General features: G+C 47.2%; 1 protein-coding gene across 1 annotated transcript in view; it reads left to right on the forward strand.

The window, feature by feature from the left end:
- LOC143975874 (uncharacterized) overlaps positions 1-16,218 on the forward strand; it is a 215,635-nt gene that overhangs the window by 15,941 nt on the left and 183,476 nt on the right. The window contains exons 2-3 of the mRNA XM_077478427.1: positions 11,389-11,485; positions 13,005-13,118. Of these exons, the coding sequence (XP_077334553.1) occupies positions 11,389-11,485; positions 13,005-13,118 (211 nt within the window). The remainder of the gene's footprint in view (positions 1-11,388; positions 11,486-13,004; positions 13,119-16,218) is intronic.

Here is a 16,218-nt window from a genome sequence, read left to right on the forward strand (position 1 = left end):
AAAAGGCTGTTCATGCTCGAAAACCCTCTAATGTAACTGAATTAGGACAATTCTGCAAAGATGAGTGGGCCAAAATTCCTCCAGGACGATGTAAAAGCCTCATTGCACGTTATCGCAAACGCTTGGTTGCAGTTGTTGCTGCTAAGGGTGGCCCAACCAGTTATTAGGTTTAGGGGGCAATCACTTTTTCACACAGGGCCATGATGGTTTGGATTTTTTTTCACCTTTAATAATAAACACCTTCATTTACAAATTGCATTTTGTGTTTACTTGTGTTGTCCTTGACTATTGTTTAAATTGGTTTGATGTTCCGAAACACTTAAGTGTGACAAACATGCAAAGGAACAGGAAATGAGGAAGGGGGCAAACACTTTTTCACACCACTGTATCTGAACCACCGCCTGGCCGTCATTCTGCTATAAGCCGGGCGGGCAGTGGTTAAAGACAAAAGTATAAGGTCCACTTATCAGATTCCTCATCCCCTCTGATGGCCCATTGTAAAAATTTAAGGCTGGGGGGAGATGTTTGGACAGGTAACCCTCTCCACTTCATTGAGGGCTAATGCCCTTATTTAATATGCTCTTAAAGCAAACCCATCTTTGTTCCTAAGATTTTATCCCAAATCCCAAGATTTTATCCCAAATGTATGCCTTCTAGTAAGGTTCTAGTAAGGTTCATAGTGTCTTTGTATTCCCCTTATGTTTCCTATTTGTGTGATTTATACAGAAGCCAATTGACCTGTGGTCGCTGTTTCCTAAATTGCCCCGTTTTTCCACATCCATGATCAGGTCTGTATTGTTGGTAATCAGTAGATCCAGTGACGCTTTATTTCTAGTTGGTGCATCTACCATCTGACCCATAAAATTGTCCTGCAAGACATTTAGGAACTGGCGAGCCCTATATGAATGCGCAGTTCCCTCTGCCCAGTCTATGTCTGGATAATTAAAATACCCCATTATGATAACACTTCCCATCCTTGCTGCTAATCCAAATTGTGATAGCAGATCAGTCTCCCCTTCCTCCCTCAGGTTAGGGGGCCTATAGCATACTCCCAGTATTATTTTCCCCTTAGCTTCATCACTTTCTAGCTCTACCCATAAGGATTCCACCTCCTCCCTAGCACCCTTAGTGATGTCATCTCTCACATTCACTTGTACATTATTCTTGATATATAGGCATACCCCTCCCCCTTTTTTACCCTCTCTATCCTTGCGATAAAGTGTATACCCTTGAATGTTTGCCAGCCAATCATGAGAGCTGTTGAACCAGGTCTCTGAAATTCCCACAAAATCCAAATCCTCCTCGTACAATAGTATCTCTATCTCTACTATACTTACTTTGGGCTTATGTGCTTTGGTCAACCTACCACTAATGCCCCCAGTACTACCCTCTAGAATATGTTCCACGCTTACTATCCCTACCTCTGCACCATCCCCCCCATCGCCTAGTTTAAAAACCCCTTATTAAGGCAAATCTTACCTTAATATAGTCCTTCTGCAGGACCTGAATAATGGCAGAACAGGTCTCTGGGATAATGATCCTCAGAGCCTGGGGGGAGATGCCTATCGAGAACTTAAGGTCCTGCAAGCTTCCCCCAGTCGACAAGTACCACAATGTGGCAACTAGCCTCTGCTCCGGAGTGATGGCTTATCTCATGCAGGTGTAGCGGCGGGCTCCTGAAGAGCATGCGCTATGCGTTTTTTCAAAGTTAAACTTTACCTAAACTGCAGTTTGGTTTGGGTTTATTCGTCTAAATTGGACTTCTGCATCAGTCTGACTGGACTGTGAGATGTTCAGCCTGGTCACACGGGGCACTGTCTCTTCTGGCAGGTGTGGAACTATGGTCTGGTCAGGTGCTTAAATTACTCTCTTTCAGAGCCAGGTCAGTGGGAGTGGCCCTCTCAACCCAGTGTACTTCGAGCATTCCAGGGGAGGACTCTTTAGAAGAACACCACGTACAGGTTGGTTTTCTTAACAAGAGCCTGGAAGGGCTGAAGTAACCGAGAGAATCCGGTCTTGTGGATATCGTCAAGCAGGCTGAAAGATCCAGGTATCCTACAAGTGTTCTAAAGCTTAGTTTCCCTACATGTTCTGCAGCAACGTCTGTGACAAAGACTTTGTTCCTGAGTAAGCATCTTCTTGGCTGCTAGGCCTTGTGAGAGAGGGACTGTCCAACCTAAGTGGTCATCCAGCTGCGAATGGCTATTCTCTGGATGCAGTCAAAGCAAGCAAGTTCTTTAAGGTTTTTTTTTGGGCTTTGACATAAGAGTAACTGAACCTCCTTTCCAACCCTCTGATCCCAAGTTGAAAGACTGTTCAATTGTCTGAGTTCGCAAATAAAATCCATTCAAGTGGATCTATTGTCAGTCTCAAGTTACTGGGCCATCTACCAAGGGACATCCCCTAGACGTGCAACAAAGGAGAACGGAAGGTAACGGTAAGCCCAGAAATAACCAGCAGCTCCTTTGGGGGTTAGTGCTACACAGGTATCCTGCCTGCTGATATAAGGGGTGAGCAAAGCCAACAGACGGTAAAAATGGGGTCCGTCATCCTGAGAAAGTTCCTGAAATCAACAGGATTATTCTCCTGGATCTCACACAGCAAAGGCTTATGAGAGAATTGGTCACATTGGAGTAACCAATAATTGGTCCATGAACTCCTCCTCGCCCTGTTCATGGACTCCTCCTCGCCCTAGAAGCCTAACACCAAGCCCCTGCACAGCACGAACTCTACGATGAGTACCTACCCACAACATGGCTTCAAAACGGTCAGCTGGTCAGAACGAACTCAACGCACTGAAGAAGAGCAGGGCCTGTGAAGAGCGAGCTGAAAATCAGCAACGAGTGGACAGGAACACACTGAAAAACAGATACGAACTGACCGCACGCACTGAAAACCAGATACAAACCCACAAGTGCAAACTGAACAGCAGTAAAACGATCTGAAAAGCACAAGTTTGAAAATCGCAAATCATCTCTAACCAAACTTCTACTAACACGAGATAAACACGAGATTAGCAGAAGGAGCCCAAAGAGTGGCGCACTTGGTATTGAACTTCCCCGTTATAGTCCCATCGTACGTGTTGTACGTCACCGCGTTCTTGACGTTCGGAAATTCCGACAGCTTTGTTCGACCGTGTGCATGCAAGACAAGTTTGAGCCAACATCCGTCGGAAAAAATCAAATGGATTTTGTTGTAGGAATGTCCGATCATGTGTACAGGGCATAACTATCAACTGGAAAGGGAACAATAGTTCATTGTTCCCATTGTATCCAAGGACATTTGTTTGAGAAGTCCTGATTTCTGTTTCTAAGACCAACTACTAAACAGATTAATCAATGTACAGTAAAGTCTGAGAATAAAATCATAATACAGATGTATACAATATAAAAAATATATTTATATCAAACGCAACACACTGCCCCGCCGTGTGATATTTCTTAAATAGCTATGGGGCAAGGCCAGCCGGCGATGTCACCTGGTGGCACTGCCCCCCTTGTGACATCGGCGGCCAACAGATGATGTCACCAGTTGGCCCTGCCTCATAGCTATTTAAAAAATGTCACATGGCAGGGCAGGGAAACCTCGGGAACATTCCATGTTTGAGCTTTTTTTTTTTTTTTTTTTTCGTCTTTTGGGTTGGCGCCAGCGCCCTGATTGATGATGGATCTACATTAGGGGACATTGTTTTTTTTAATAAAAAAATTGTCAAAAACTTTTTTTAATGTCTTAATTTACTTTTACACTTTTTGGGTGAATGGGTAGGGGTGGCGTTATCTGGGGGCCCCCTTGTTAAAGGGGGCTTCCAGATTCCAATAAGCCCCAGCCCACAAACCCCCACAACCACAGCCCAGGGTGGTGGGGAAGAGGGACTTGTCTTGATGAGGCTGCATGCTCGGTAAGGGTCTGGTATGGATTTTACGGGGGGACCCCAAAATCAATTTTTTTCAATTTTAGTGTGGGGTTCCCTTCCAAATCCATACCAGACTCAGAGGATCTGGTATGGATTTAAGGAGGAGACCCCACGCCGTTTTTTTCATGAATTTTTTAGCCGGCAATTCTTTTTTTTTACATTCAGCTGTCAATGGGGAACCCCGCTGTCAACTTATGACTCTTCGGTTGCTAAAGACACTGCGACCTCTCCCCAAACATGCATCGAGGTTGTATTGCAAAAATTTTAACGCCCACCATTGAAAACAATATTGTCATATGTGAATCCTCATCCTCAGTCCCAATCCACGATACCCACTGAAAGAAAAAGCATGTTTCTGGTGCTTAGAACTGTCCCTGCACAAAGTGTCATTTGTGCAGGAAAAAAAGTCTTTTAAAATCACTTGCGGCTAAATTGTCGGCTCCCCGTAATACAGAGAACATTCACTGAGTGTTCTCTGTATTAGCCGACAATTCATTCATTCATTGATAAAAAAATAAAAATAAAAAAAAGCGTGGGAGTTCCCCTAAATTTAATTACCAGGCCCTTCAGGTCTGACATGGATATTAAGGGGAACCCCGTGTCAAATTAAAAAAAAAATTGATGTGGGGGTCCCCCTAAATATCCATACCAGACCCTTCAGGTCTGATATGGATATTAAGGGGAACCCCGCATCAAATTAAAAAAAAAAATTGACGTGGGGGTCCCCCTAAAAATCCATACCAGACCCTTTATCCGAGAACGCAACCTGGCAGGCCGCAGGAAAAGAGGGGGGGACGGGAGAGCGGCCCCCCTTCCCTACTGAACCGTACCAGGCCACATACCCTCAACATTGGGAGGATGCTTTGGGGGTCTGTGACCCCTCAAAGCACCTTGTCCCCATGTTGATGAGGACAAGGGCCTCATCCTCACAACCCTGCCCGGTGGGGGCAAACACACTTTTGAAAAATTCCTTTATTAAAAATAAAAAAAATAAAAAAAAGATTCCAGCGGTGCTAATCCACTCTTGCTATCCAGCGACGAATCTCCGGGGTCCAGCGATGGATGATCATATCCAGCGACGGGGGATCTCTCAGTCCAGCGCTGTCCATACATCCGTCTTCTGTCTCCACTGCGGAGACACTGCGGAGATCCCATCGCTGACGTTTCTTATATTAGGAGGGCGGGGCCACCCGTAACCTGACCCCGCCCCTCTGACGCTGGAGAGGGAAGCCAGGGGTTCCCCAGTGACGTATGGGTGACGCAGGTTTCCGTTACATCAGAGGGGGCGGGGTCACCTATACGTCACTGGGGAACCCCTGGCTCCCTTCACCAGCGTCAGAGGGGGCCCGCCCTGCCCTCCTAATATAAGAAACGTCAGCGCTGGGATCCCCGCAGTGTCTCCGCACTGGAGACAGAAGACGGATGTATGGACAGCGCTGGACTGAGAGATCCCCGTCGCTGGATATGATCATCCATTGCTGGACCCCGGAGATTCGTCACTGGATAGCAAGAGTGGATTAGCACCGCTGGAATCTTTTTTTTTATTTTTTTTATTTTTAATAAAGGAATTTTTCAAAAGTGTGTTTGTCTTATTTAACCATTTTTACACTTTCTTTGTGAAATGGTAGGGGTACTTTTGTACCCCCTTACCATTTCAAACAGGGGGGGGCCGGGATCTGGGGGTCCCCTTGTTAAAGGGGGCTTCCAGATTCTGATAAGCCCCCCGCCCGCAGACCCTCACAACCACCGGGCAGGGTTGTGAGGATGAGGCCCTTGTCCTCATCAACATGGGGACAAGGTGCTTTGAGGGGTCACAGACCCCCAAAGCATCCTCCCAATGTTGAGGGTATGTAGCCTGGTATGGTTCAGGAGGGAGGGGGGGCCGCTCTCTCGTCCCCCCCTCTTTTCCTGCGGCCTGCCAGGTTGCGTTCTCGGATAAAGGGTCTGGTATGGATTTTTAGGGGGACCCCCACATCAATTTTTTTTTTTATTTGATGCGGGGTTCCCCTTAATATCCATATCAGACCTGAAGGGTCTGGTATGGATATTTAGGGGGACACCCACGTCAATTTTTTTTTAAATTTGACACGGGGTTCCCCTTAATATCCATGTCAGACCTGAAGGGCCTGGTAATTGAATTTAGGGGAACCCCCACGCTTTTTTTTTTTTTTAATCAATGAATGAATGAATTGTCGGCTAATACAGAGAACACTCATTGAGTGTTCTCTGTATTACGGGGAGCCGACAATTTAGCCGCAAGTGATTTTAAAAGACTTTTTTTCCTGCACAAATGACACTTTGTGCAGGGACAGTTTTAAGCACCAGAAACATGCGCCCCTTCACAGGCATACTATAGATACCCCCCAGCTACGAAATTTAAAGGAATATTACACTTTTATTGTTTCACTTTAATCATTATTAAAATCACTGCTCCTGAAAAAACGGCCGTTTTAAAAAAAAAATTTGCATTGATCCATGTCCCCAGGTCCCCAAACACTTTTTAGGACAGTAAACTGCATATTACCCTTTAAAATTAGCACTTTAGATTTCTCCCATAGACTTGTATAGGGTGTTCCGGCTTTTCGAATTTGCTGCGAACAGCCCAAATTGTTCACTGTTCGCTGAAGCTCATCCCTAGTGACCAGGGTCCTGCACTCCATCGGCCCTGGAAGAAGGCCCCAAAACTCGTCAAGCCGGCCACATCTGTGTAAAGTTCCAGGTCGAAGTTACTAACCACCTTGAATTCCACAATGCCCGCCTGTTAAAAGATTCCAGGAAAGAGTGCCACACTCGCAAATCCTCCCTATGTTCCTTTACCAGGCACACAAAATGAGTGGGTGATGTCAACCCCCCCCCATACTTGCTGACAGCCATCGGTAAAATACTCTCCCCATCGGTAAGATACGACACGCAAAATTCAACTTACTCAAGGACTGCAGTTTCCGAAGTTGAACCTTGCGCAATCCCAAGAGACTCTGAATCTCCTCCTTGAGGGCAGCCGGCTTGTTATCCAAGAGGCAGCACTCCATGGCGCAGGAATCCAACACATTACCTAAGAAACTAAGGACTGTGGTCGGCACCTCCATCTTATCCGGGGCCAAGGGGATACTAAAACGATCAGCGATGTGTTCCAACGTAGTCAGTAGCACTGCACAGATCCTGGAGGAGGCCGGGCCTACACAAAGAAAGTCATCCAAGTAATGGATGATATAATTCACTCCAGATACATAATGAACCACCCACTTCCCATAAGAGCTGAACTGCTCAAATAGTGCACATGAGAGCCAACATCCCATGGGAAGGCAGCGATCTCCTCATCTCAATGACATCCCAGCAACCAAAAGCTATCTGGGTGAACAGGAAGCAGTCTAAAAGCAGACACAATATCGGATTTGGCCATGATCGCCCCTTGTCCATAATGTCGCACCCAGAAGACAGCCACATCAAAAGAAGTGTAATTTACAGCACACACCACATCATTGATCGATCCACCCTTCGGGAAGGAAAGGTGGTGAATAAACCTAAATTTATTGGGCCCTTTCTTCAGCACAAACCCCAAGGGAGAGATAACCAAATCCGCTAAATGTAATGAAGGGAAAGAGCCACACATGCGGGCCAATGCAACTTCCTTCTGTAATTTCTCAGAAACCACTTCTAAATGTTGCAAGGCTGAGCGCAAGTTATGGGACACTGGAGGCGCTGTGGCTAAAAAAAAAAAGGTATGCAAAATCCCTCAGAGAAACTCACGTAGCCTCCCTATCTGGGTATTATTATTATTATTCAGGTTTTATATAGCGCCAACAATTTACGCAGAGCTTTACAATCTATTTAAGAGAGGCTGCATCCTTTCCACCCTCTCTGGCGTCATCCCTTTTGTTAACAGACTCGCCGGCATGACCCTTTCCTTGCTTGAAGCAGCGGGAAAAGGGGTGGGCACCTCCGCAACCGGAGCACTCATGCTTGTATCGGCAAGCCCCCCAAACTTGCAGGGACCCTTGTTGTACTGCCAGCAGACCCCCTTCTTCTTTCCAACCGATTGCCTAGGGGTTGAATCTCCACCGCTCCCCCCCCCCCTTGAAAAAACTGATTTGGAGCCCACGCCGAGATCATAAACCGCATCCAGAAACAAATGTCCTTGTGATCCCACCTCCAGGGCGAGCGTATCACCCTCTGCTGCCGGAACTGCTTGTCGTACCTCCTCTGGCTTGACCCTATCCAGATTGAACTTTTCCAGCTGCAGCAGTGAGAACATTTCCACATGCCTTTCCAAATTTTCTCCCGGACCTCAGGTTTAAGGTGTGCTCCTAGGGGCCCCTCAAAACACACATACACTTCACATTTTGCTGAGTTGGCTAGTCTAGTGGCCTCCTGTTTGCTAGCAGCCTCCCCTGCCGTCCCACCCTTGTCCCCCGCCGCCATCTTATCTGACGGCGCAGCCAGCACAGCAATCTCCACAACAGCGGGCACCGCTGCCACAGTGGGGGGAGCCAGCCCCAGACCCAGGAGCCTCTGTTGCCACTGCAGTACGCAGGCCGCCGATGGGCTGGCTTGTGCACTCGTCCTGGTTCAAACCGCTTGACTAGTTCCCTCAAACCCACCAGGAACCCCTGCAACCCCATAACGGACCCAGCAGCGGTGTGACCACGGACTGAACTAGCCCGCCCCTAGTAACCACCTCCTCCTCACCATCAGACTGTATAGAACCAGAAAAGGCTAAAATTGGTTTACCAGGCTGCCTAGGAAGGGTCCCACCAGCCAAATGTCCCACCTCCATGGGGCTCCTCCTCCTCTTCCAACACCGACAGCTTACCCTCCGACCTTTCCATTGACATTTCATCACCACCCACTGACAGCCCTCCTGGGGAAGCGCATCTGGATGCTGAGCATCCACGCGGCTGCTGGCCCCACCTCCTCGAATGAGATCCGCCCACAGATTTCTTTGCCGCCTTGCCGTGTTCCGGGGGGCTCTCAGTAGTCTTCCTTCCTGCCTCCCTCTGCTGTGTAGTACTGGGCGGAACTGGGCAGATGCCGACTGGTACTTGTAGAGCCGCCGGCCTCTGCAGTGGAGGTTCCGGTGGCTGCAGCTGAACAGCTCCCCCGCCGAGGCTCTACCCCTGCTGACACATCGCCAGGGGCTATGTCCGCACACTCCGTCTCCTGCCGCCGGGTAGGCCACGATGCTGCTCCAGTGCTCCCGGAATAGCCGCCCGCCGAGCTCCCTCTGTGGGGGGATTCCTCCCGGGACTCCCACCCCGAGCACAGCAGAACGATTCGGAGGTGGTCTGGGCGAGGAGTCTGGGGAGAAGCGCTCCAAAGGCCTGGACCTCAGAGCTCGCGAGGGCTCCTGCCCCCTGGTACCGGAACCTAAGACCTGCTCGCCCAGCACCAGCACTAGTTGTGCATGAAGCCACTCAGCTCCCCTGGCTGCCATCTCACCTGAGTAAACAGATGCTCCACATCGGCCATGTCTCCCGCTCATGTCAAGCTTCTTCCTGTACGCTGTTGTGACTCTGGGGAGGGGCCAGCTCCTTTTAACTAACTATGTCCCCTCCTCCCCCAGGCTCCCCCAATCGGGGGAGCCCTCTCATTTTTACTGTACCCTGTTTCCCCTGTCATGACAACCCTCCACTATTTTTTATTTTTTTTTGCTCTCTGATTTAGTCAATTATTGTGCATTGAATGAGATTTCCTAATAGAATGCATATTAACATGCAGCATAATCTCATGAGCCCAATCAAATGAGTGTGTTGCAGTAATACACTACGCATGCATTACGACAATGCACCAGTGATGCAATAACATGCATTATGCATTACCACAATGCACTGAATATGCGTTACCAAAAATATCGCAGATGCAGTTTTCAGTATTTTGTGTTACATTACTGTTTATTGTGGTGTGGCAAAAATTCTGCATGTACATGTTTTGTCTTTTCTGGTGTGTTGGTAGCCCATTAAAGATTAATGGCCTGCCTTTACGAAAAGCATGTCAATATGTGGCACAACACGCCCTTATGTGTGTGTATTAACACAATGCACTAGAACAGCAAAGTGTGAATTAGCCCTAAGGCTCGATTCACACTAATGCGTTTTTTGATGCATTTTGCATTTTGCAGAAATGCAAGGACATTTTTTAACATGGGTTCCTATGGAACATGTTCACATCAATGCATTTTTGTGCCTCTGCGTTTTTGGAAAGGGTCGGGCACTTTTTTCATCCAAAATGCAGCGATTTTGCAGCGATTTTGCAGTGATTTTGCCGCCATGTGTATGAATATCCTAGAGTGGGGAGTAAGGATGAGCTCAGGCGAGTTTGCATGCTCCACGTGCAGAGCCCACCAGGAAGCCGGCGTAGCGCTGCGCTAATCACAGGCAGTGAGACATTGCCCCGATGTGTGGCTGCAGAGATCAGGCAATGTCTCACTGCCTGTGATTAGCGCAGCCCTGTGCCGACTTCATGGCGGGCTCTGCATGTGGAGCATGCGAACAAGCCTGAGCTCATCCCTAGCGGGGAGCAGGCTATACCTACCCAGGCTTGTCAGGATAGCAATTGTCATGCTGTATTTTATGTGCATAAGCCTTCGGAGCTGTAATTTAATTTTTTTCTGGAAAATACTAACAGAACTGATCACCAATATGGTTCACACTAATACAAATACAGTGTAAGATGTGAATTTACATTTTCAGACCACTTGATCAAGTTCAGCCATTTTTTAAAACTTACAAAATCAACATTGTTTGTCATTAAGGCTGGGTTCACACTGCTGCGCTGATGAGAATCGGATGTGATTCGCACCGCACTGCAGTGCAAATCACATCCGATCTCTGTGCGATGCGAGTTCAGCCATACAGATAGTATGGCTGAATTCGCATTGCATCTGGCCCAAACTCGCACAGGATCCTTTTTTTGGTCCGCAGCAGAATCGGATCGCATGGGTGTTCACACCATGCGATCCGATTCCTGTCCGAGGTTGCAGATCACACTGCGATATACGAACTGATCTGGGGTTGTCATTAACGTTTCACTGACACTCCCAGCAGTTCGCATAGGGCAGTGTGAACTGCCGCCGGCAGGCATGCGATGCGGGAACCCGCAGCGGATTCGCAGCGTTCCCGCATCGCTGCAGTGTGAACCCAGCCTAAAGGAAACAACATTTTGATGAGATAGGTACAGAAAATACACTCCAGCCAATACATACAATTTAGGTGTTGTTTTATTTTTTTATTCCTTGCATGCTAATTTTTTTAAATGTCACTGCATTGTTTAGCTGGGTGGTGTCATCCTTCAAATTTCGGTGTTGTTTAATTTTTTATTCCTTGCATGCTCATTTTTTTAAATGTCACTGCATTGTTTAAGTGGGTGGTAACATCCTTCAGGTGGTGAAAAACACAATGTAATTGTGAATGGCCAGCAACAACCAATTAGATAAATAAGGGTAATGTGAGCTTTCCATTGATGTCCTATCCTTCTTCCAGCGGCATTGTCTGGAGGAGGAAAAAAAAATGAGGTGGATAGGCGGAAGGTTGCTCTTAGCGTTTCTAGTCTCTGCTGTCCTAGGAACTTTAGTAGCAGGTAAGCAAGAATGTCATGTTTTATTGTGGTTTTGTAAGTTTGGTGTATTTAAACGTTTGTGTTCTTCATAGAAATATATATAATTTTTGCAAAGTTTCACCTACCGTATTTATTCTTGTGGAATCTTTCTGAAACTACATTTGGGAATCTGTGTTGCACTGATTTGGATGGTGCCATTGCCTGTGATTTGACATGTAAAATGGCATGTCAAATTGCTCCATTGTGAACCTGGGCTTACTAAAGTTAACTAGTCTGTGCACTGCAAGTGTAGTTGCACATGATTGGATTTTAGAAATCGGCAGAACTGCCCCCCCTCCTTTTCAGAGCTTCCCCTCAGATCTAGGGCACAGTATATTTGCCTTTATTAAATCAACCTCCTAAGTGCTGGTTCACACAGGGGTGGCTTCAAAGTTGCTTGGCTCTTTGCACTGCAGTCCATTTACCATGGTTTCCTATGGAACACGTTCTGTGGCGAAAATATGCAAAAAGCACTAAAAATGCATAGGTGTGAATCCAGCCTGAAGACGCTCCATGCGGTGTGACTTCAGCGCGGCTTGCAAAATTACTTCTGTATAGAAGTCAATGCAAACCGCTCTGTTGGCGCCTAAAGTAGTACAGCAACCTTTTTCTAAGTTGGAGCGACTTGAGTCGCTCCTATTAGAACTGCTCTATTGCAATGCGTGGCGCGCAACTTGTCAGGCAGCTAAGTCGTTTGACAGGTCGCCCCAATGTGAACCATCACTTAGTCTGTCTGCAGCTGTGACAGACCGAACTTGTAGTTTCTTCTAGATATGTGCAATTCGTTTATCAAAATTTGTTAAAAAAACATTCAGAATTAAATTCGTGAATTTGCATTTCCCAAAAAAATGAAATGAAAACTAACAATTTTTTTTTTTTTGTCGGTGCACATGTCTAGTTTCTTCTTTCACAATTGCCTTGCGCAGTTGCTCTAGATCTGAATGGGGTGGGGCAGAGGAACCCCACCTGCTGTCACAGGGTGGGTGGGGTGCTTAGGTGGTGAGTGGAGCTGGAACATATTACACCCTAAACAGTTGAACTTTGCAATTGTGGTATCATCTATGTGAATTAATGTGGCCTATGTTGCAGAGTGCTCTGGCCACCTTAGAAATGCAATTAAGAACTTGTTATAAACCACCTCCCCCGGTGTTTTCTGCCTAAAAAAAAATAAATTAAAAAAATTAAAAAAAAAAAAAAAAATCCCTTTAAATGGGCTATATTTGACATTTAACTTATCTGATCACCCACCAATTTAATTGAAGTAACACTGCACAAAATGTATTTTCATGTATTCTTTGTACTGCTTCAGAGCTTATTTTGGCATTACCATTTTACTATGTGTTCACAGAAAACAATTTTGGAAGTTATGTTGCCAAAATCCCAAGTGCATGGGGTGTTCAGGAAAAATGGCACTGTAATTTAATTGACTAGTTGTAGTACATGGCTATCTGTTTAGTAATTAATGCTACGGTATTAAATAGGTGTAACCTTCTCCTTTTAGATCCCTCCACCTGCAATTTGACACATCAGTCTGTATGTAAGGATAAATGCATTCCTGTTTCTTGGCTGTGCAATGGAGAAATTGAATGCCCTGATGGTACCGATGAGCAGTGCGGTAAGATTTTATTATAAAAAGTAGAAGTTATTTCTAAACCATATTTGAGGTGTCCAAAAACATAAGTTTGTGATATGCATACCTGATTGGTTGTGGAGATGCTGTCAAATACTACGGTAGACATTGACCTCTGACAGTTAATTTGTATAAGTTTGCTAATGTGTAGCATTAGTGTTTTTATTTTTTTTTTTATTTTTTTATGCACATTATGCAGCAAAGCATTTGTAACAGAGGCAACTGATCCTTATTTGTGGCTGTGCAAACTTCACTTTTATGCCCCTTTCACACATGCGGACCATATGTCCGTATTTCATCCATCCGTTTGCGGATGAAATACGGACATACATGCATCCCTATGGGATAGCAGGTGTCTGCGGTGAACATCCGCAGACACCAGATATCGTCCGCCTCCGCTATTGTCCAATTCTGCAGACGGAGGAAAATCCTATTTTTCTATCCGTCTGCAGAGCGGATCAGATGAACACGGACAGACGGTCCGTGCTCATCCGATCCCCCATAGAGGAGAGCGGAGAGCTGACAGGGCGGTCCCTGCACAGTGTGCCGGGACCGCCCTGTTATCTGCCGGCTCAGCGGGGACAACTGAGCGATCCCCGCTGAGCAAGCGGATCATTACTGATCCATCCTGTGTGAAAGGGGCCTAACTGACTGCCTCTTCTCCAGCAGTAAAGATGTGCCTACTAAACGAAGTCTAAAGTCTAACCATTGCTTTAAAGCAAGCCTATTTGCAGTAAATCGAACCTCCTCATGGGGCCTCCTAGTGGTCACACTTCCCTACCTTGTACAGAATAGTGTTTAAGGGAAAACTGTTTAGATTTGGATTGTGATAAAGGGGTTAGAACCACTCAGGTTTTTGTGTGGTCCCCATTAGTCTGTCCTGATCACAAATATCACCAGGAGGGGTAAATCAATACGTTTTGTTTTGCAACTAGTATAGTATGAGGCTAATCTTCCAATAGGGACACTTTTTGCTTTTAAAAGTCTAAATGTGGGTTTTACTTTACATTAAAGAGATCCTCTGACTTCCTGTTGTGTCTATAAGACAGGAAGTAAAGGAGAGGTTTAGCACCACCTAGTGTGTGTGTGTGTGTGTGTGTGTGTCTCACTAAGACCTCCAACTTATTTCCAGAATGTGCTAGAACCTTCTGGAAAGAAAGGGGAGTTGGGGTTGTTCGGATTATTCTGAGGGCTCTGACCAATCCCCAACCTGGATTGGCAGCCCTCAAATAGTTGGTCAGCCCAGCCAAGGTGGAGTTGTTTTAGTGGAAGCTGGAGATGAAGTGCTAAGCTGTCTGGCCTTTGAGCTTCCCATTCTGGGGTGGGGGGTGGGGGGGGGGTCTTTGGTATGGACAGGAGGCACGGGAGCAAGGAGAGTACAGCAGGAGAACACTGCCAGGCAAGTCTCCATGAGGAACAAGTTGCAGCCAAGAGGGCTGGAGAGAGTGTCAGGAGGACTGGGAGGCACACCTGAAAGGACTGGGTACCAGCAGTCTGGGATGGGTGAAGAGGACAGTGGTGGCACAGGCAGTGAAGCTGCAACCAGGAGGGCTTGAAGGGCCTGAAGAGGCGGTACTGGGACCAGTAGCCATGTGGGACAGCTAGCACTAGTACTACCAATTTTGCTACACCATGGGGTTACCGTGGTCCCTACCTGCAAAGGGTACTTTCTCTTAGTCTTCCAGGACAGCCTCTGAGATGTAGGGCTCCTCCCTCCAGGACAGGAAACGCATTCATCCAAAAGGTTAAAAGGCGGTCCTCCAGGCCTTCCCCTTCAGTTTTTGTGTTTCCTGCCAGACAGGAAGGAAGCATGTGAGGAACCTAGGGAGCTCCAGGTTCCAGGACTGTCCTAGGAAGGAGCCTCCTGAAGTACCTTCTCTGCCCAAAGCGCCCCTCTGTCTAGGTGCAGTGAAGAGAGGGCTGCTTAGACCCCTGCTGCCTATAAAAGAGAGTTGGACCTCTGAAAAGAGGTGGATTCCCTACCTCCCATTTTCGCACAGTCCGGCTGGTGGTATCGGAAAGGAATGTACTGCGCCCAAGAACGAACGGCGTCCACGAGGCATGCGGGGCGTCTGTTCCAGGTATGGTTACGACCATGTGTCCGAGGAGAGGCTTCCACGTTCCAATGAACGGAAGTGATGCTGCTTCCAGCGGAACCGCTTCTTCAGAGGGCACCAGGAAACGAAGGTTCCAGTTTCCAGGGGCAGCGGTGTGGTTTGGTGGGTGTCTGGAGTCTGTGTAGATCCAGCAGAGGCTGTGACACACTGAGGAGCCATGGAGGGCACTGCAGCAGTTCAGGCGGTCGACTCCGGTTATTCTGGCACTGGCAACTTTCAGGTAAGCGTGGTGAGGGCAGACCATGGCTCCCTCTGGGAGGGAATAAGGTCCTTGTGGCCAAGGCCTTTTCCTGGGTAGGGAACCACAGGTGAAGGGCTGGGCACTTCTCTCCTTCCCCCAAGCACAGTGGTGTCAATGGTTGGGAGTAGGTTTTCATGGTGGTTTTCTGTCTTTTCTCTTGCTTTCAGGGTAAAGCACATGACAGAGCTCAGATACAGCCTCCAAGGAGAGTGTGCTGTCTGTGGGAGAAAACTTGGGCCCAATTGGGAGAAGCCAGTTTGCCCCCAATGTGTCAGTAATCTAAGGATGACTCCATGACTGAGTGTCAGAAGATCCTTTCGTCAAAGACGAGATTGCATCCACCTTCAAATCGTTTAGAGGAATGATGGATAGGATGCAGGGTCCCTCGGTGCCCTTATCTAGGGCAGCAAGTTTACCTTCCCTGCCTGAGCCCAGTCAGGAGGATAGGGAAGACAGAGAGGGAGCCCAGGTTGCTGGCCTCTTCCCAGGTGGACTCGGGGTCTGACTCTGAGGAAGATTACTCCAGAGGGACCCTGCATCTTATCCATCATTCCTGAATTACAGGTAATTGCATTAAAGGTCAGAGCCTGTCCCTCCTGAGACTTAACCTTCCTGCTTGATGCTCTCACAAGAAGTCCCGTTTGAGCCTCTGGAGAAATCTGATAAATGGGTTTCCCTAAAAAAAACAGCCTTTTTGATTGCAATTACCTCAGCTAGGAGAGTGAGT

Source organism: Lithobates pipiens, unplaced genomic scaffold (genome assembly GCF_037356315.1).
Source record: "Lithobates pipiens isolate NorthernLeopardFrog02 unplaced genomic scaffold, aLitPip1_a1.2 Scaffold_13, whole genome shotgun sequence".
Classification (NCBI taxonomy): Eukaryota; Metazoa; Chordata; class Amphibia; order Anura; family Ranidae; genus Lithobates; species Lithobates pipiens.